Source organism: Pongo pygmaeus, chromosome 18, assembly GCF_028885625.2.
Source record: "Pongo pygmaeus isolate AG05252 chromosome 18, NHGRI_mPonPyg2-v2.0_pri, whole genome shotgun sequence".
NCBI classification, from domain to species: Eukaryota; Metazoa; Chordata; class Mammalia; order Primates; family Hominidae; genus Pongo; species Pongo pygmaeus.
Genome location: NC_072391.2, coordinates 26,153,633 through 26,175,465, shown reverse-complemented (window position 1 = coordinate 26,175,465; position 21,833 = coordinate 26,153,633). Strand labels below are relative to the sequence as shown.

General features: G+C 46.8%; 1 protein-coding gene across 3 annotated transcripts in view; it reads left to right on the top strand.

Annotated features, from left to right (window-relative positions):
• The window catches only part of EARS2 (glutamyl-tRNA synthetase 2, mitochondrial), a 34,600-nt gene extending 15,276 nt beyond the window's left edge, over positions 1-19,324 (top strand). The window contains exons 4-9 of one of the 3 annotated variants that reach the window (XM_054452577.2): positions 6,704-7,176; positions 9,303-9,411; positions 12,174-12,327; positions 12,439-12,569; positions 16,676-16,811; positions 17,599-19,324. In XM_054452577.2, the coding sequence (XP_054308552.2) occupies positions 6,704-7,176; positions 9,303-9,411; positions 12,174-12,327; positions 12,439-12,569; positions 16,676-16,811; positions 17,599-17,682 (1,087 nt within the window). In that variant the 3' untranslated portion in view covers positions 17,683-19,324. Of the gene's footprint in view, positions 1-6,703; positions 7,177-9,302; positions 9,412-12,173; positions 12,328-12,438; positions 12,570-16,675; positions 17,036-17,598 lie in introns of those variants that run through there. The other 2 variants (XM_063654640.1, XM_054452575.2) reach the window with 2 other exon arrangements.
• Positions 19,325-21,833: the final 2,509 nt, after the last annotated feature.

Here is a 21,833-nt window from a genome sequence, read left to right as displayed (position 1 = left end):
GGTGGGCAGATCACCTGAGGTCAGGAGTTCAAGACCAGCCTGGCCAATATGGTGAAACCCCATCTCTACAAAAATACAAAAATTAGCTGGGCATGATGGCGGGTGCCTGTAATCCCAGCTACTTGGGAGGCTGAGGCAGGGTAATAGTTTGAACCTGGGAGGCGAAGGTTGCAGTGAGCCGAGATCGTGCCATTGTACTCCAGCCTGGGCAACAGAGCGAGACTCCGTCTCAAAAAAAAAAAATTTAGCTGAGCTTGGTGGTTCATGCCTGTAATCCTAGCTACCTGGGAGGTTGAGGCACTAGAATCGCATAAACCCAGAAGGTGGAGGTTGCAGTGAGCTGAGATTGTGCCATTGTACTCCAGCCTGGGTGACAGAGGGAGACTGTCTCAAAAAAAAAAAAAAAAGGTCCACAAAGATATATATTGAAAGAACTCTCTTCCAATCTTGACTCTGGCCACTCAATTCTGCTCTCCGGAGACAACCAGTGTTAAAATTTTCTTATGTCTCCTCCAGAGACATTCAGTACATATACCGATAAGTACATATTATTTTCTCTTTTTCTTTATTCACATGGTAGCACGCAATGTACTATGTACATGCTATGTGGTGCAATTTACCAGGTTCACTTACTATCTTGAGGATCAGATATCAGTCCATAATAATGCATAATATTATTTTAATATTATCAGTCCATAATATTCCATTTATGGATATAACTCATTTACTGAATCAGTTTCATCTTAACAAACATTTATTTTTATGTTATGTTATACTATGTTATATTATGTTATGTTATGTTATGTTATTTTTTTTGAGATGGAGTCTTGCTCTATTCCCCAGGCTGGAGGGCAGTGGCACAATCTTGGCTCACTGCAATCTCCATCTTCCAGGTTCAAGTGATTCTCTGGCCTCAGCCTCCCGAGTAGCTGGGATTACAGGCACCCGCCACCACACCTGGCTAATTTTTGTATTTTTTTTAGTAGAGATGGGGTTTCACCATGTTGGTCAGGCTGGTCTCAAACTCCTGACCTCAAGTGATCTGCCCAAGTGATCCTCAGGTGGCCTCCCAAAGTGCTGGGATTACAGGCATGAGCTACGACACCCGGCCTTAATAAACCTTTATGTTATTATTTTTTTTTTTTTGGAGACAGAGTCTTGCTCTGTCGCCCAGGCTGGTGTGCAATGGCGTGATCTTGGCTCACTGCAACCTCCACCTGGATTCAAGCAATTCTCCTGTCTCAGCCTCCTGAGGAGCTGGGACTAGAGGTGCACGCCGCCACACTTGGCTAATTTAATTTTCTTTTATATTTTAGTAGAGACGGGGTTTCAACGTGTTGCCCACGCTGGTCTCGAACTCTTGAGCTCGGGCAATCCGCCTGCCTCAGCCTCCCAAAGTGCTAGGATTACTGGCATGAGCCACTGCGCCCGGCCCAAACCTTTATGTTATTTCTAATATTTGGTTATAAAAGAAGAGAGCTGTGATAACTAATGTTGACATATGTCATTTTGCACTTGTGCAATGTTTCCTGAATACCTTCCTAGGGGTGGAATTGCAGGGTTGAGTTGTAGCTTTGATGGATACTGCCAAGTGGCTGGCCCTTTACTTGTTTACACTCCCATCCACAATAGCATCGTAACATTTACATTGCAGTTCCAGTGAACTATTTGGTCAAGGGCTCAGCTGTTTGGCCAAGGTCATGACATTTACAGTGACATTGCCTTTTTATTATAAACAATCTATTTGTCTATTGACAGAATATTTTTTTTCCTCATCTCATTCTGTGACCCAGGCTGGAGTGCAGTAGCATGATCTCAGCTCATTGCAGCCTTGAATCTCCTGGGTTCAAGCAATCCTACATCCTCAGCCTCCCAAGTAGCTGTGACCACAGCCACGTACCACCACACACAGCTGGTGTTTTGTTTTGTTTTGAGATGGGGTCTCACTCTGTCACCCAGATTGGAGTGCAGTGGTGTGATCTCGGCTCGAGGCAACCTCTGCCTCCTGGGCTCAAGCAGTCCTCCCATCTCAGCCTCCCAAACAGCTGGAACCACAGGTGTATGCCGCCATGCCCGGCAAATTTTTTTTGTATTTTTGGTAGAGACGGGGTTTCTCCATGTTGCCTAGGCTGGTCTCAAACTCCTGAGCATAGGAGATCCACCCACCTCAGCCTCCCAAAGTGCTGGGATTATAGGTGTGAGCCATCGTGCTCAGCTGGCACACAGCTAGTTTTTAAATTTTTGTAGCGATGGAATTCCCCTATTTTGCCCAGGCTGGTTTGAAACTCAAGCGATCTTCCCGCCTCAGCTTCCCAAAGTGCTGGGATTATGGGCATCAGCCACCATGCCTGGCCAACAGATTATTATTTTTTTAATTATGTTCATGTCCTGTTGTGGAATCCGTGCAGCCATTTATTTATTTATTTATTTTAATCTTTCAGGATTTGTATTAAATCCTAGTCTAGTTTAATGGTGTCTGATGTTACACACATCATCTCATGGTGAACGTGTTTAATAAGTGAAAGCAAATCAGACAGCTCATCTAAGTCGTTATTTTTTGTGGACTAAACAGTAAGGTAACAACTACCCAGAACCCTGTGGGTAATGATGGACACTTGCTCAGTTTTCATACAAGCTGTGTTGGTTATCAAAGTATATCTGCTAATATTTAATAAAGAGAGTGAAATGTCATTGGGGTGGAAAAGTCAAGCCTAGACATTTGGTTGGAAAAGAACAGATCAAGTGTGGATTTCACAAACCAAAAGTTTATAAACTCAATGTGATACAAGTCCTTTTTATTGTAAAAGCTTAGTTGAAACTAAAAGATCTGTAAAAACTATTACTTTGGGCCTTAAACAGTAGCAGCTCTTATGATCAAAAAAAGGCTACAACTCCAGCCTGGGCAACATGGTGAAACCCTTAAAGTACAAAAATTAGCTGGGCTTGGTGGTGTGTGCCCATAATCTCAGCTACTCAGGAGGCTGAGGCAGGAGAATCACCTGAACCAGGAAGATGGAGGTTGCAATGAGCTGAGATTGTGCCACTGCTCTCCAGCCTGGGAGACAGAATGAGACCCTGTCTCAAAAAAAAAAAAAAAAAAAAAAAAGGAGGGGGGCCATAACTGTTGAGATTGTATTACTTGATTTTATTTTATACTAGGTGGTAGGTACAAAGCAATCCTCCTTAATAAAGCTGACAGCTTCCCTTAGAACTTTTTTTTTCAGACAGGGTCTTGCTGTGTCACCCAGGCTGGAGCGATGTAATCATGACTCACCACAGCCTCGACTTCCTGGGCTCAAGCAATCCTCCTGCTTCAGCCTCCCAAGTGGGTGGAACTACACACATGTACCCACCATGCCCGGCTAATTCTTTTTTTTTTTTTAATTTCTAGTAGAGACAAGGTCTTGTTACCCAGGTTGGTTTTGAACTCCTGGGCTCAAGCAGTTCTCCTGCCTTGTCCTCCTGAAATGCTAGGATTACAGGAGTGAGCCACCACACTTGAACAGAACATATTCAGTAATGCACATTTAAAACAAGTATTCATCTTACAAGTTGTTCTGTAATCCAAACATATGACAGCTTGGAGAACAACATTTAGAAAACAAAAGCCAATGTAAAAAGACAGATTAAAACAACTAGAAGCCAGGCACGGTGGCTCACGCCTGTAATCCCAGCACTTTGGGAGGCTGAGGTAGGCGGATCACCTGAGGTCAGGAGTTCGAGACCAGCCTGGCCAACATGGTGAAACCCCATCTCTACTGAAATTAGCCGGGCATGGTGGCATGCACCTGTAATCCCAGCTACTTGGGAGCCTGGGAGGTGGAGGCTACAGTGAACCAAGATCACGCCGCTGCACTCCAGCCTGGTGATAGAGCGAGACTCCATCTCAAAAACAAAAACAAAAAAACCCAACTAGGACAGTGTGTATGGCTCAGACTTTACAGTTTTCTTACTGCATCATCAATGTATCGATGTAGAATATCTGTTCCAGCTAGGCACGGTGGCTCATGCCTATAATCCCAGCACTTTGGGAGGCCAAGGTGGGCGAATTGCTAGAGCCCAGCCTTCACAACATGGTGAGCCCCCATTTCTACTAAAAAAAATACAAAAATTAGCCAGGCATGGTGGTGCACACCTGTAGTCCCAGCTACTTGGGAGGCTGAGGTGGGAGAATCACTTTACCCTTGGGAAGGTCTAGGCTGCAGTGAGCTGTGATCACACTACTGTACTCCAGCCTGGGTGACAGAGTGAGACCTTGACTCAAAAAAAAAAAAAGAAAAGAAAAGAAATAAACCCTGTCTCTACTAAAAATACAAAAAATTAGCTGGGTATAGTCGTGCATACCTGTAGTCCCAGCTGCTCGGGAGACTGAGATGGGAGAATCACATGAGCCGAGGAAGTCAAGACTGCAGTGAGCCATGATTGTACCACTGTATTCCAGCCTGATCAATGGGAGTGAGACCTTGTCCCCTGTCTCAATAAATGAATGAATGAATGAATGAATGTTTCTTCAGCTGGCCCCATTGCTCTGGATTTAAAGAAATACCTTTTCTTCCTGGTTTTATTTAACCTTTGAGATCCATCCAATAATCTCTAATATCATCAATTAGCACTTCCCCTTTAACATCCCAAACACTAAGGTACCTCATTTTCCCTATCTGAAACGTTATCAGCTGGGTACAGTGGCCTGTAATCTAATCGCAGCACTTTGGGAGGCTGAGGAGGGTGGATAACTTGAGACTAGGAGTTCGAGACCAGCCTGGGCAACATGGTGAAACCCCATCTCCATATGAAATTTAAAAAAGAAAAGAAACATGTTATTATGTCTACTGCCGCTGCTCTGTTTGGAAGATGACAGAGCTCCCAAAGTTTTGCCAGTCTTTTGTTCCTTTACAAGTTTTTCTGGAGCAACTTACTTTTTCTTCTTTAACTTTTTGTCAAACTCACTGTCAGAATTGCTGCCAGAAGAGCTTGAAGAAACAAGTTCCTTTGATTTAGACATTGTGCTGCCCTGCTCCTGCAGCTGAACACCCTCCTGTTCACTCATGTGCAACTGACTCATTTTTAGAAATTTCTTTTTTGGCCGGGCACGGTGGTTCACGCCTGTAATCCCAGCACTATGGGAGGCCAAGGCGGGCAGATCACTAGGTCAGGAGTTCAAGACCAGCCTGACCAACGTGGTGAAACCCCGTTTCTACTAAAAATACAAAAACTAGCTGGGTGTGGTGGCAGGCACCTGTAATCCTAGCTACTCAGGAGGCTGAGGCAGGAGAATTGCTTGAACCGTGGAGGTGGAGGTTGCAGTGAGTCGAGGTCACGACACTGCACTCCAGCCTGGGTGACAGAGCGAGACTCTATCTCAAAAAATAAAAATAAAAAAAGTTTTTTTTTTGAGACAAGGTCTCACTGTGTCACCCAGGCTAGAGTGCAGTGGCGCCATCATAGTTTACTGCAGCCTCAACCTCCTGGGCTCCAGTGATTCTTCCACCTTGGCCTCCCACAGAGCTGGGACTACAGGAATGCACCACCACACCTGGCTGATTTTGTTTTGTTTTGTTTTGTTTTGTTTTGTGGAGACAGAGTCTCACTATGTTGCCCAGGCTGGTATTTTAAATTTTTAAATAAGAGACAGGATTTTGCTATGTTACCCAGGCTGGTCTTGAAATCTTGAGGTCAGGCTGTCCTCCTACCTTGACCTCCCAAAACACTGGGATTACAGACATGAGCAACTGTGTCCAGCCCTGTGCACCATTTATTGATTGATTGAACACTTAGCTGTGGCAAAGACTAACCTTACAAGCATTCCATCTGTGTCTCAGAACGCTTTTGGGTGCAGTTAGTGGAATACCCTGTTAGAAGGGACAAACGATACTTTAACTCACAGATGGATCACCTGGGGACCTAGTTAATGTACAGATTCTGACTCAGTAGGTCTGGGGTGGAGCCTAAGAGTCTGCATTTCTGGCAGATTCCCAGGAGGCTGATGCTAGGGGCCCACAGACCACACTTTGAGTAGCCAGGGCATCAATCATAGACATTTGTCTTTTGATTCTGCACAAGGCTGGAGGTGGGTGACTCCAGGATGAGACTAGCAGTGTAGAGACACCAGGGCTCTATTTTGGCTTCTCTCTGACTTCATTGCCTTCCCTCCTGCAGTTGCAAGTAGCTGCAGCAGGTCCAAGCATGCTCCCCTCACAGGACAACATCCAAAGAGGACAGAAGTGGGGTAGTGGGAAATTTTAAGAAGGGATTTTCCTCCTGTGGCTGTCTCTCCTTGTCCTTTGGAGAGAAAAACCTTTCCTGGAGCCTTAAGCCTTCCTTACCCCCCAGGCATGCTTTTCTTTGCATCCCAGTGACTAGGATGGGGTTACATTCCTGCCTGGACTGGTCACTGGCATGGGGCAATAGGATTGCAAGATTGGCTATACCAATCAGGATTCAACCCCTCGGACTAAGCATTTTGCTATTTTCTTGTTAGCAAGGAAGAAGCGTGGAATGGCTGGTAGATAGGCAGACATTAGTGTCTACTACACCATGTTATCTCAGTTTTCCACACAACTGTATCATCATCCCTGTTCTAGACTGAGGAAGCAGCTTGCAGCAGTAACTGACTTGTTTAAGGTCACAGAGCTATGACAAAGGTAGGACTCCTGTCCATCAACCTGTCCATCAACAGTACTCATGCTGCTCTGCTCCCCATCAGGTATGACAATCGGTGCAGGAACATGAGCCAGGAACAGGTGGCCCAGAAGCTGGCCAAGGACCCCAAGCCTGCGATCCGCTTCCGCCTGGAGCAGGTGGCGCCGGCCTTCCAGGACCTGGTGTATGGCTGGAATAGGCATGAAGTGGCCAGCGTGGAGGGAGACCCAGTCATCATGAAGAGCGACGGCTTCCCCACATACCACCTGGCCTGCGTGGTAGACGACCACCACATGGGCATCAGCCACGTGCTGCGAGGCTCTGAGTGGCTCGTCTCCACTGCCAAGCACCTGCTCCTCTACCAGGCCCTGGGCTGGCAGCCACCCCACTTCGCCCACCTGCCCCTGCTCCTCAACAGAGATGGCAGCAAGCTCTCCAAGAGGCAAGGGGACATTTTCCTGGAGCACTTTGCTGCTGATGGCTTCCTGCCCGATTCCTTGTTGGACATCATCACCAACTGTGGCTCAGGTTTTGCAGGTACCCGCCTACCTGAATGGTCCTGGCAGCAGAGAGCGTGGCCAGGAGGAGCAGGGCTTTGCCTGAGACAGTCCTGCTCTTTGGTCCCAGCTTTGCCATCTACCAGCCAGGTGACCTTGGACAAGTTTATTCTTTTATTCAATAAATGTTTATTTTGCCAGACACCGCATTAAGTGCTGAGGCTACAATAGTGGGTAAGATAGACATGATCCCTGCCCTCAAGGACTTATAGTCTCTGAGCCTCAGTTGCACATCTGGAAAATGGGGATAAGTGTCTACTTCATAGGGTTAGGATTCACTGAGCTCAGGAGTGTAAGGTACCCAGCCCAGCACCTGTCACACTGTAAGCACAAAAAATGACAAACCCTATGATTCTGACAATTATTACAAGCATGTATGCTAACAGTATGACTAGAATTAATATGGATTTAGTTTCTTTTTTTTTCCTTCTTCATTTTACTGCCAGATGAATCTAGTTTATTTCAAGCTGAGCACTTATCCATGGTCCAAGACTTAGACCCAAACCTTTAAGAAGCAAGCATCAAATAGGATGACCTGAAGGATTTCTGAAAATGTGTCCAGAATAGCCTGCCTGCTGGTCTCATTTCATTTAACACAACATACTGTTAAGGGGTAGATACATATCTCCACTGTTTGTAAGAGGACTGTGAAACTCAGAGAAGCTGAGTAACTTGCCAAAGTCACACACCTAGTGAGGGATATAGCGCTTTAGGTCTACACCTGATTACGATGCCTGCTGACCGTGTGGGACTGAGCTGCTGCTCACAAGAAGAAGCTCCCAGCACCATGGTTCTTAATTTTTTTTTTTTTTTTGAGACAGAACTTCTTGTCCCCCATTCTGGAGTGCAATGGCGCGATCTCGGCTCACTGCAACCTCCGCCTCCTGGGTTCAAGCGATTGTCCTGCCTCAGCCTCCCGAGTAGCTGGGATTACAGGCACCTGCCACCACGCCCGGCTAATTTTTGTATTTTTAGTAGAGACGGGGTTTCACCATGTTGTCCAGGCTGTTCTCAAACTCCTGACCTCAGGTGATCCACCTGCCTTGGCCTCCCAAAGTACTGGGATTACAGGCCTGAGCCACTGCGCCCGGCCTGGTTCTTAACTCTTGACCGTGCTTTGGAATCAGCTAGGAAGCTTCTAAAATATGCTCAGACCCCAACCAAACCCAGTCGACTCAGAGTCTCTGGTACAGCCAGGCAGTGGGTGTACTGTTCTGCAGCTCATGTCTTGAGAGTGATGGAGATGGGTTTAGCCTGATTGTTTTCAGACCTTTTTTTCCTTAATGACAGAACCCTTTCTGAAAATGAAAGCTCATTCAGATTCTTGATATATAAATAGCTAGAAGTTAAATCCCTTTGGGCAAAGTGGAATGGGGGGCCCAGGGCTTGCTCACTCAGCCTCCCTTATGTTTGGAAGTAGAAGGAGGGCGGGCGCAGTGGCTCATGTCTGTAATCCCAGCACTTTGGGAGGCCAATGCAGGAGGATCATTTAAGCCTGGGAGTTTGAGACCAACCTGGGCAATATAGTGAAACTCCATGTCTACAGAAAAATGTATGTATGTACGTATGTATGTATGATGTATTTATTTGATGGAGTCTCGCTCTGTTGTCCAGGCTGGAGTGCAATGGCACAATCTTAGCTCACTACAATCTCCGCCTCTCAGGTTCAAGTGATTTTCCTGCCTCCGCCTCCTGAGTAGCTGGGATTACAGGCATGCGCCACCACGCCTGGCTAATTTTTGTACTTTTAGTAGAGATGGGTTTCACCATGTTTGCCAAGGCCAGTCTCGAACTCCTGACCTCATGATCTGCCCACCTCTGCCTCCCAAAATGCTGGGATTACAGGTGTGAGCCACCATGCCTGGCTCTGCAGAAAAATTTAAAAATTAGCCAGGTGTGGTAGTACGTGCCTGTAGTCCCAGCTACTTGGAAGACAGGCTGGAGGATTGCTTGAGCCTGGGAGTTTGAGGTTACGGTGGGCTATGATTGTACCATTGCACTCCAGCCTGGGCAGCAGAGCAAGATCCTGTCTCTTAAAAAAAAGAGATAAAGTGGAAGGAGGAAGGGAGGGAGGAAACTGAGTGGCTGGGCCTCTCTTCTTTGCAGAGAACCAAATGGGCAGGACCCTGCCAGAGCTGATCGCACAGTTCAACCTGACCCAGGTCACCTGTCACTCAGCCCTGCTGGACCTGGAGAAGCTCCCAGAATTCAACAGGTGAGTGGGGAGCATGGAGATCCCCTGGTGGCAAAGGGCTTTCTTGCTTATGACAGTCCCTACAGCAGAGGGTATAATGGGCTCTGGTACCTAATTCTGTGTGACCATGGCTAAATCACCTAGCCTCTTTGAGCCTCTGTTTTCTCTTCTCTAAAATGGGATTAATAACAGTACCGATCTTATATGCTTGTTCTATGAAAGTATCTTGTATTAAGTGTTGCATGAAAGTATCTTGTATAGCCCCGGGCACATACAAAGTGCTCAGTAAATGGTATGTATATTTTTATCATTAGCATTATGTTCCTAGCCACCCCTTGCATGGACTCTGTTAACAACCAAAGCCTGGAGAGGTGTATCTTCATTTTAGACTCCCTCCCCCCCTCAACCTTACACCCAGCCAACACAGTGAGTGAGCACTGTCTCATGGCATCTACTTTATATTTCATGTATTTGATATTGCAAGTAGCTCTTCACTTGGAAACCTCCAAATATCGTTCCAACTCAGATCATTGTTAACATGTCTGAGTCAAAAGGTATTAGTGTTGGCTGGGCATGGCGGTTCACACCTTTAATTCCAGCACTTTGGGAGGCCAAGGTTGGCAGATCACCTGAGGTCAGGAGTTCGAGACCAGCCTGGCCAACATGGTGAAACCCTGTCTCTACTAAAAATACAAAAATTAGCTGGACATGGCACATGCTTATAGTCCCAGCTACTTGGGAGGCTGAGGCATGAGGATCACTTGAACCTGAGAGGCAGAGGTTGCAGTGAGACAGGATCACACCACTGCACTCCAGCCTGGGCAACAAAGTGAGACTCTGTCTTTAAAAAAAGTTATTAGTGGTTAAGACCATCAGCCAGGTGTGCACCTGGGGTGAGGGTCTTCCTGATACTTTGCCTAGAGCACTGGTTTGGGGACACAGTATCAGTGCATTTACTTGCATGAGCCCAGAGAATTAACATCAGTTGCAGATATTTTAGGGCTATTACTTTATTTACTTCTCCCATCAGACCTATGAGGTCAGTTGTATGATTTTGCCCTGTTTTATGTATGAGGAACCCAGGACGTAGAGAGGTTAAGAAACTAGCCAAAGTGGCCGGGCACGGTGGCTCACACCTGTAATCCCAGCACTTTAGGAGGCCGAGGCGGGCGGATCACAAGGTCAGGAGATCGAGACCATCCTGGCGAACACAGTGAAACCCGGTCTCTAATAAAAATACAAAAAAATTAGCCAGGCGTGGTGGCGGGCGCCTGTAGTCCCAGCTACTCAGGAGGCTGAGGGAGAAGAATGGCATGAACCCAGGAGATGGAGCTTGCAGTGAGCCGAGATCGCACCACTGCACTCCAGCCTGGGCGACAGAGCAAGACTCCGTCTCAAAAAAAAAAAAAAAAAAAAAAAAAACTAGCCAAAGTTCACACAGTAAACAGTGGGCATCTTTTGAATGGGGCATTCAAGAGTGGATGTAGGCTGGGCGCGGTGACTCCCGCCTGTAATCACAGCATTTTGGGAGGCTGAGGCAGGTGGATCTCCTGAGTCAGAAGTCGAGATCAGCCTGGCCAACACGGTGAAACCACATTTCTACTAAAAATACAAAAAAAAAAAAAAAAGGTCAGCCCGACGTGGCGGGCGCCTGCAGTCCCAGCCACTCAGGAGGCTGAGACAGGAGAATCGCTTAAACCTGGGAGGTGGAGGTTGCAGTGAGCCGAGATCACACCATTACACTCCAGCCTGGGCAACAAGAGCGAAACTCCATCTCAAAAAAAAAAGCCTCTTTCTGTATATTTTAGTGGCTGGGTCTCTCCCTGTCACCCAGGCTGGAGTGCAGTGGTGACATCTCGGTTCACTGCAGCCTCAAACTCCCAGGCTGAAGTCATCCTTCCCCCTCAGCCTCCAGAGTAGCTGAGTCTATAGGTGTGTACCACCATGCCAGGCTAATTTTGTTACTTTAAATTTTTTTTGTAGAGATGGCATCTTACTATGTTGCTAGGTTGGTCTTAAACTCCTGACCTCCAGTGATCCTCCCTTCTTGGCCTCCTAAAGTTCTGGGATTAAGTGAGCCACTGCACCTGGCCAGAAGCTTTTCCAGGTCCAGCAGGACTGAGTGGCAGGTGACCTGGGAAGCGGAGGTTGCAGTGAGCAGAGGTTGCACCACTGCACTCCAGCCTGGGTGACACAGCGAGGCTCCGTCTCAAAAATAAATAAATAAAAATAAAATGTCAGCTACTATTTTGAAAACACTGAAAGCATGGCTGGGTGTGGTGGCCCACACCTGTAATCCTGGCACTTTGGGAGCCCAGCTGGGTGGATTGCTTGTTGCCTATCCTGGACAACATAGCAAGACCCTGTCTCTACAAAAAACTAAAAAATTAGCTGGGCATGGTGATGTGTGTCTGTGGGCCCAGCTACTTGGGAGGGTGAGATGGGAGGATCGCTTGAGCCTAGGAGGTCTAGGCTGTAGTGAGCTGTGATCGTGGTACTGCACTCCAGCCTGGGCAACAGAGCAAGACTCTCAAACAAAAAGAAAAACCAAACCCCTGAAAACAAAGCATGGCTCTGAGTTGCTTGGGACTTTCAGGCTGTTTGTGACCTTAGTCACATCCCTTTCTTTTTATAAACGTGAAGAGAATTCTTCTAGCTTGCGAAAGGGAGGGCTCATGGGACCTGATATGTCATTCTTCCAACTTCACCCTTTCCCTGGGGGAGAGACGGTTTGGGTGGGTTGGGGTGTTGACAGCAGGGGAGCCCCTTGATTTCTTCCTCAGACTGCACCTCCAGCGGCTGGTGAGCAATGAGAGCCAGAGGCGCCAGCTGGTGGGGAAGCTGCAGGTCCTTGTGGAGGAGGCCTTTGGGAGCCAGCTGCAAAACAGGGATGTCCTCAACCCAGTCTATGTGGAGAGGATCCTCCTGCTGAGACAGGTGTGGTGTCAGGATTCTGGGAGGCTGAGGGAGGGGTTACTGGGTGCCTCAATTCCTCCTCCCTTCCAGAGCCCTGCCCCTAGTGCATTCAATGACTGTCTCCTTCCCCAGGGTCACATTTGCCGCCTGCAGGACTTGGTGTCCCCAGTGTACTCTTACCTGTGGACTCGCCCTGCAGTGGGTCGAGCACAGCTGGACGCCATCTCGGAGAAGGTGGATGTGATTGCCAAGCGTGTGCTGGGGTGAGTACCTGCAGGCTGAGCTCAGGGTTCCACACCCTCCTTCCCTCTCTCTGTCCCATGGCTCCCTTTCCTTCAGGGGTGGGCTGCTGGGGCCCCAGCATAACCCCATGGCCAGTGAAGAAGTGACCCTTCACTGGCTTTCATTGGTAAGGAGGGCTTACCCGGAGGACCTGGGCTTTCCCTGGACATAGGCATGTGTTCACTGCTTGCACCAACCTGGCACATCCCCATGTACTCACCAGATTATGTCACCTTGCTCAGGCGGCTTCACTTTGGCCAAGTTACTGTACCTATTTGAGCTTCCTTTTCCTTCTCAGTGAGAGAGAGACGATGCTAATTCTTACTGTGACAGTAATAACTTTCAATTACAAACGCAACCAAACCTGGCTTAGGCAAGAGGGGAATAATTGCTTATGTAACCACAGATGCTAGAAGAAGGGCTGCTTGAGGCACAGCTTAATGCAGGAGTCGGTACTCCATTACCAAGATTTGCTTTCTCTCTCTGCCTTTCCCTTTCTGCCCCTACTCACCCATGCTGACCACTTTTCCTGCAGAGGCTGTGTATCAGGTAACTAGAGGGCAAGATTCTCTACCAGACAAAAGAAATGACAGTGCATGACCTTTGTGGAAGTACATTTCTCCATTATGTAGCAATCTGCAGGAAGCAGCTCAGGGCTCATCCTCTCACCTCAGCCTCTTTAGAAGCTGGGACTACAGGCACAAGCCACCATGCCCAGCTAATTTTTTTATTTTTTGTAGAGATAAGGTCTTGCCATGTTGCCCAGGCTGGTCTCAAACTCCTAGGCTCAAGCGATCTTCATGCTTCAGCCTCACAGAGTGCTGGGATTACAGGCGTGAGCCATAGTGCCTGGCCAGGGCCTATTAGTTCTAATTCACCAGGATTCAGTGTCATAACTGCCTGTCTCCACCATGAGGTTGGATTTTAGATTTGCACTGGGACTCCCTCTTGAGTCAGGAAAGCTGATACACAAATGTTCAGGAGCTGCCAGATCACTAGAAATCCCTTCTGTGCCTATGCCATGGTTCTTAACTGTGGGCCAGCTCTAGCAGGTCTGGAACTGCCATTGTTCCCAGCCTGGGGCCTGTCATTGTTTCATCAGCTCCTCAGCAGCCTGCTTGCCTGCAGTGCCATTGGGGAGAGTGTCTGCTTTTTTCCCACATTATATTTTATGTCTTCAGTATTTCATCTCCTGATTTTTGTAAATAGCAGTACTCATGTGACCCAGTTAATAATTGTCTCAGTCCATGGGGTTGCTATAGCAAAATAACATAGACTGGCGGCTTCAACAACAGACATTTATTTCTCACAGATCTAGAGGCTAGAAGTCCAGGGTCAAGGTGCCGCCGATTCAGTGTCTGGTGAGGCCTTGTTCCTGGGCCCTTCCCTTTTCCAGCCCTTCTCTGCGTCCTCACGTGGTGGAGGGATGAGGGACCTCTCTGGGGTGTCTTTTATTAAAGGCACTCATCTGTGCATAAGGGCTCTGCCCGCGTGACCTGATCACCTCCCAAAGCCCACACCTCTGAATGCTGTCCGTTGGGGGTTAAAATTTCAACATATGAAGTTAGGGGAACACAAACATTCGGAACATAGAGGTGATGCAGTAAGAATGATCACCCTTGGCTGGGCGCGGTGGCTCATGCCTGTAATCCCAGCACTTTGGGAGGCCCAAGCAGGTGGATCACAAGGTCAGCAGATCAAGACCATCCTGGCTAACACGGTGAAACCCCGTCTCTACTAAAAACACAAAAACTTAGCCGGGTGTGGTGGTGGGCGCCTGTAGTCCCAGCTACTCAGAAGGCTGAGGCAGAAGAATGGCGTGAACCCGGGAGGCGGAGCTTGCAGTGAGCTGAGATTGCGCCACTGCACTCTAGCCTGGGCGACAGAGCGAGACTCCGTCTAAAAAAAAAAAAAGAACGATCACCCTTGTCTGAAATTGAAACTCATCTGCTTCAGTGCTGACAGTTAGTAAGGAAATATGTCTGCACTGAAAGGCTGCTTCTTCAAATCACTTAGGAACCCAGTTCCCTGAGACAGTAGTGGTCCATAGTGAGTTGACTTTGGAATGCAGTTGCCTGGGTCATGTTTGAGCAGGCAGGGTCAGAATTGGCATCACAGATCATCTGCACCAGGAAGATGTCCAGCCCCAGTTTTTCTTCAGTGTTTCCACGTTGGAATCTCCAGTAGTAACTGAGGGGAGGCTGGGCACTGTGGCTTTGTGCCTGTAATCCCAGTATTCTGGAGGGTGAATGGGGAGGATCACTTGAAGCCAGGAGTTTGAGACCAGCCTGGGCAACATAGCTTGACCCCATCTCTACAAAAAGTAAAAATAAAATTAGCCAGGCGTGGTGGTGGGTGCCTGTGTCCAAGCTGCTCAGGCAGCTGAGGTGGGAGGATCGTTTGAGCCCAGGAGTTTGAGGCTGCAGTGAGCTGTGATCACACTACTGCATTCCAGCCTAGGTGACAGAGCAAGATCCTGTCTTAAAAAAATAATAATTAATTAATTATTTTTAAAAACTGAGAGGAACTGGGAAGTTGCAGTGAAATATACTCATCCCCAGCCTATTCCCATCTCTTGACTAACTCAGAATCAGGGCCGGGGCAAATTTTTGCAAGTCCATCTCTAACTGAATGGAGAATTTCTCCTGAAACAAAAGCTTTGGGCAGAGCATCTTGCTCAGCTGGACTGCCAGGATGTGGGAGTTGGTTGCTGGCCCATTGGAATCCTAGAGGCTTTAATTTGTGGAAGAACGGCCATAGCAAGTTGGTGGCAGGGCCATTGCTGGAGCTGGGTGGGGTCTTCTGATTTCTTCTCTTCTTGGCTACATCTCCAAAGAAGTCTCCCTCTACCAATCTTAAAGCTATATTTCAGATAATTTCCCAGAAATTATCCATTCTATGTCAAATCTATTCCTGTTTGTTTTTTGTTGTGCCTGCAAGCAGAACTATTTCTTTTTAGATCCTTTTGTAATGTCTCAAAGCTCTTGATTGTACTTAAGTTAACTAATTTTTAAAAATTTTAAATTCAAATACAAAATGTAATACTTGGCCGGGCATGGTGGCTCATGCCTGTAATCCCGCCTAAAATCCCAGCACTTTGGGAGGCCAAGGTGGGCGGATCACCTGAGGTCAGGAGTTTGAGACCAGCCTGATCATCATGGTAAAACCCTGTCTCTACTAAAAATACAAAATTAGCTGGGCGTGGTGGCACGTGCCTGTAATCCCAGCTACTCAGGAGGCTAAGGCAGGAGAATCGCTTGAACTCGGAAGGTGGAGGTTGCAGTGAGCTGAGATCGTGCCATTGCACTCCAGCCTGGGCAACAGAGCGAGACTCCATCTCAAAAAAAAAAAAGGTAATATTTCTGAGTATTTATCACGTGTTCAGGCACTTGGTGCTTTATAAGTTTTAACTCTCTACGATAGCCCTGTGCAGGACAGATACTATTATTTTTTTTTTTTTTATTTTGAGACAAAGTCTCGCTCTGTCACCCAGGCTGGAGTGCAATGGTGCGATCTCGGCCCACTGCAACCTCCTCCTCCTAGGTTCAAGCAATTCTCCTGCCTCAGCCTCCTGAGTAGCTGGTACTACAGGCACCTGCCACCATCCCTGGCTAATATTTTTGTATTTTTAGTAGAGGTGGGGTTTTACCGTGTTGGCCAGGTTGGTCTTGAACTCCTGACCTCAAGTGATCTGCCTGCCTCGGCCTCCCAAAGTGCTGGGATTACAGGCGTGAGCCACTGTGCCAGCCTCAGATACTGTTATTCTCCCCACTTTACAGATGAGAAAACTGAGGCATAAAGATTGCATTACACAGAGGTAGCAATGAGTAAAGCCTCTGATGGCACCTCTTACCTCCCTGCATTGTGACCACTGGCTTCTCTGTGTGTGGTCCCTTGGTGGTTTTTCCTTCCTGACCTGGATAAGGGAGAAGAAAGTGGTCGATATCTTCCTCACCTCCCTCAAAACAGGCTTGAACATTGGTTGTGCTGCTCGTACTGTAGCTGATCAATAACCTTCTGAAGCCCTTCCTCCCACCCACTTGCCATTGGCCCATGCAGGCCCTGTAAACTGGCCCTCTTCTTCTAGGCTTCTAGAAAGATCTGGTATGAGCTTAACTCAGGATATGCTGAATGGAGAACTGAAGAAGCTATCAGAAGGTCTGGAAGGCACCAAGTACAGTAATGTGATGAAACTCCTTCGGGTGGCCCTCAGTGGACAGCAGGTGAGGCAGGGACACGGGTTGGATTGTTCCCTGGAGCCCGTCATTGATCTTTTGAACTTACATTTCCTGGCAGGCACTGAGCTCAATATTGAGTATACAAAGGTGAATGAAACATGATCACTCCCCTCATTCAGTCAATCAACAGACACTATTGAGTACCTACTATGTGTAAGCATTGTGTTAGGTACAGTGAATACAGTATAGAATGAAACACACATACATAATCTCTGCCTCCATGAGGTTTGCAGTTTATTGGGGATAACAGACCTAGCAACAGCTTACTTAATATGGGAAAAACAGGCCAGGCACGGTGGCTCACACCTGTATTCCCAGCACTTTGGGAGGTCTAGGCAGGTGGATCACCTGAGGTCAGGAGTTTGAGACCAGCCTGGGCAACATGGTGAAACCTTGTCTCTACTAAAAATACAAAAATTAGCTGGGTGTGGTGTTGGGCCTGTAATCCCAGCTACTTGGGAGGGTGAGGCACGAGAATTGCCTGAACCTGGGAGGCAGAGGTTGCAGTGGGCCAAGATCGCACCATTGTATTCCAGCCTGGGCGATAGAGTGAGGCTGTATCTCAAAAAAAAAAAAAAAAGGGCGGTGGTTGCGGGAGAAACAGGCTCTTAGGACCCATTCTTGTCCAGGGAAATAACACAAGCACTGATCCTCAGAACACAGGAAGCAGTGTAGTAGCTGGCCTGGGAATAATTTCTGCAGACTGAGGTTGAGCTTCAGTTCTTTAGGCAGTTTAAGGTAGTAAGGCAATATTTGCTCTTTTTGTTCTTAGCAAGGACCTCCTGTAGCTGAGATGATGTTGGCCTTGGGACCAAAGGAAGTGCGAGAACGTATCCAGAAGGTGGTTTCCAGCTAGGGAGAGCATGTGTCGGGCAGTGGAGATCGCCCTAAGAACCTGTGAGCTTAGAAACAGCTTTCAGAGAACAGAAGGAGGCCTGGGGCCCGTCGGGAAGTTTGCCGAAGGAACCAAGAGTGGAAACAATCTCTGACTGCACACGAGTGCATTTGTGATCTACCACAGGCCCGTTCTTGTCAGTTGGCTGGGGAAGCCCAACCCATCTAACCTCCTGAACTCTGGAAAGGCATTCTCCGGGTCTGGTTTCTCACACATTACACAGCAGAGGTTTGGAGTTAGTTCACAGAAAAGCTAACATCCCAGAACAGTGCAGAAGGCTTGGGTTTCAGTTTGCTAGGGCCCCCATAACAAAATGCCACAGAACCAGGTGGTTTAAACAACAGAGATTTATTTTCTCACATTTGGAGGCTAGAAGTTCAAGATCAAGGTGTCAGCAGGCCTGGTTTTTCCTAGAGGCCCTTTTTCTTGGCTTGCAGACAGCTATCTTCTCACTGTGTCCTTGTGCGGTCTTCCCTCCATGCACACACATCTCTGGTTTCATTATGTGCCCAACGTTCCTCTTCTAAGAACACCAGTCGGACTGGATTTTAACTTTAATCAGCCTCATTTAACTTAATCACCTCTTTAAATGCTCAGTCTCCAAGTACAGTCTCATTCTGAGGTGCTGGGGGTTTCTCAACGTAAGAATTTAGGGGGACACAATTCAGCCCATAGCAGCTGGGCAGCAGCACTCACGGGTCCCAGTTCTCAGGCCCCAAGGACTCAGAGCAGCAAAGGATATGTGACACAAGCAGGGCTGAACTGGACACCAGACTTTCTTTGGGGTTGTAAAAGGAGAAGTGTGACTCCACTGCCAAGGGTGAGCACTCTTGTCTTATGCTACCCTTTATTCTTGAACCTTGGGGCAGCCTGTGTCTCCCTTCCCTAAACGTCATCTGTTCCATTTTTCCAGTCTTCCAGACCTGGTCCTTGGACTGGAGACCCTGCCTATTTTGTGGCTTTCTCTTCAAATCCACCTCTTCCTTCCTCCATGACTTATAAGTCATCATCTCTGCTGGTTTCTGAAATGAGATATGCTTCTTGGGGTCTTCAGTGAAGAGGAATAGCAAGTGAAAGGAGGATGGTGGCAGGGTACATGAAACCCTACCAGGCTTCTAGGCTTCCCTTGCATGGCAGCCAGCCTCTAAGTTGGCCCCCAACCATCCCTGCCTTCTTCTATTCACACCCTTGTGTGGTTCCTTCCCACATTGAATAGGCCTGACTTGTGTAACCACTACGCTATTGAAGAAATGAGAGTTTGACTTCTGAGGGTAAGTCATAAAATACATCATGGCTTCTGTCTTGTTTTCTTTGATCACTTACTTTGGGGGAAGCCAGCTTCCAGGTCATGAAAATACTCAAGCAGCCTTATGGGGTGCTCCATATGACAAGGGATCGAGGCCTCCCACCAATAGCCATGGGAGTGCGCCATCTTGGAAGCCGGTCCCCTAATTCCAGCCAAGCATTCACATGACCACAGTCCTAGCTGATCTCGCTTGTGACCTCTATGGGAGACCCTAAGCCAGAACCACTCAGAGAAGCTGCTCCGGAATTTCAGACACACATGAACTGTGAAATAGTAAACGTTTATTGTTTAAAGCTACTTGGTTTGGGGATAATTTGCATTTCAGCAATAGACAATATATTTATTTTGTCCAGGGGAGTGGAAAGGCGATTACAGAGTTTGTTGAGCCCCAGAGAGTCCTAGTCTTTGCTTAAAGAAATATACCAGTTCTTTCTGATACAAAATCCATTAAGTTCGTTGGTTGCAAACAATGGAAACCAACTCTGCCTCACTTATGTTTATTGGAGGCCATAAGAGAGCCACAGCATCTACCAAAAAGCCAAAAAAAAACAGGTCTTGGAAAAGACAGGAAATGGCTACAGGAGCTAATGGCCAGTCTTGTCTGAGTTCTTTGATGGTGACACATGAACTACAACCATTTTGTTGTTAATTTCTCCGTGTTTTCCCCTTAGTTTTGGATGACTCTGCTCAAGGTTCAGATTCTGAGGAGCGAGTATCTGCTGGGCTATCTGAGGTACTGCTACCATTCCTTGGCCAGTAATAGGTAGTTTCACAGGGATTATATGCAATGGAGGAAAAGTTGTTCCCAAGGAAAACTAGGGAGCTTTCTCCAGAAGAAGATGTAATAGGCAGAAACAACAGGTGGTTGACCACAGAAGGGGACAATAATAATACTTGTAATTTATCGTGCGCTTATATGAGCCTCACCCTCTCCCAGGTGTCAGATAATGCTCGTAAATGCCTTAGTCCATCATCTCAGTAAATTTTTTTTATAACACTATGAGAGAAGCAGTATTTTTTTTTCTGTTACAGATATGGAAACCGAGGCTCTGAAAAGTTAACTAAAACTTCAGAGGTTATAGTACGAGGCAAAACCAAGATTTAAACTCAGATCTGTGCCTATCCAGAGTCCAAGCTTAACTCTGATCTACTGAGTGTTGTCAGAGCATCTGTTTCTAAGACATTAAGAATGGTTACAAGGAGCTCCTTGGCTCACGGTCAAGTGAGTGTTTTTAACAAAGTGAGTGGTCAAAATACTAAGTCATTTCTGGTATATCTACAACATGGATGAACCTCTAGGACTTTATGCTAAATGAAATGTTAGTCACAAAAGGACAAATACTTCCTAATGCTTTGTGAGGCAAAGGTGGCAGGCTTGTCAAAGGCCAGGAGTTTGAGACCAGCCTGGGCAACATAGTGAGATCCTGTCTCTACAAAAAATTTAAAAATTAGCCAGGTGAGGTGACATATGCCTGTAGTCCCAGCTACTTGGGAGACTAAGGTAGGAGGATCACTTGAGCTGAGGAGTTAAGGCTGCAGTGAGCTATGAATGCACCACTGCACTCTATCCTGGGCAACAGAGCAAGATCCTGTGTCTAAAAAAAAAAAAGAATAAAATAAAGTTAAAAGGTTAGATACTGTAAGATTCTACTTATTCGAATTACTTAAAATAATCAAAATTTTACAGGCAGAAAGTAGGATGGTGGTTGTCAGACTTGGGGAGGCAGAAATGGGAAGTTACTGTTTAGGGTATAGAGTTTCAGTTTTACAAGATGAAGTAACAGGGGTCGATGGTGGTGATAATTGCACAACATTATTAAGATATATAATGCCGCTGAACTGTATATTTAAAAATCACTGAGATGGTAAATTTTATGTTTTTCTGTACTTTACCACAGTTTTAAAAAAATACTAAATTAGAGCTGGGCCCGGTGGCTCACACCTAGAATCCCAACATTTTGGGAGGCTAAGGCAGGCAGATCACTTGAGGCCGGGAGTTCAAGACCAGCCTGGCCAACGTGGTGAAATCCCATCTCTACTAAAAGTACAAAAATTAGCCAGGTATGGTGGCACATACACATACCTATAATCCCAGCTACTTGGGTGGCTGAGGCACAGGAATTACTTGAACCCCCCAGAACGGGAAGTTGCAGTGAGCCGAGATCACACCATTGTACTCCAGCCTGGGGAACAAAGCGACACTCTGTCTCAAAAAGAAATTAATAAAAAAGCAAAATTAATAAAGCTGTTGCTACTCTCTCAAGTGAAGTGTGCTGTGCTATCTTGAAAGCAGCTCCAGACGTCTGTCTTCTGTTTGGGGGTTTTGCTCAGGATCAGTAAGACTGTTTTTTTTTTTCTTTTTTTTTAAGAGGATGTTGCTCTGTTGCCCGCCCAGACTGGAGTACAGTGGCACAATTATATTTCACTGCAGCTCTAACTCCTGGGCTCAAGAGATCCTCCTATCTCAGCCTCTTGAGTAGCTGGAATCACAGGTGCATGCCACCACACCTGGCTAAGTAAAAGTGTTTGAAGGAATTCCATACATTTTAAATAACCTCAAGCCCATCCCCAGTGTTTTGAGGGTATAGTGCAGTGGTGAAGGGCACAGAGGCTGTCTAGATTCAGAAACATTCTGCCCCTTATTCACATGTGACTTTCTGTACCTCAATTTCCTTGTTTGTAAAATAGGAATAAGAATTGTACCCGTCTCAAAGAGTTGTAAGGATTAGAATAGATAACATATACGAAGTTCTTTTTTTTTTTTTTTGAGATGTAGTTTCACTCTTGTTGCCCAGGCTGGCATGCA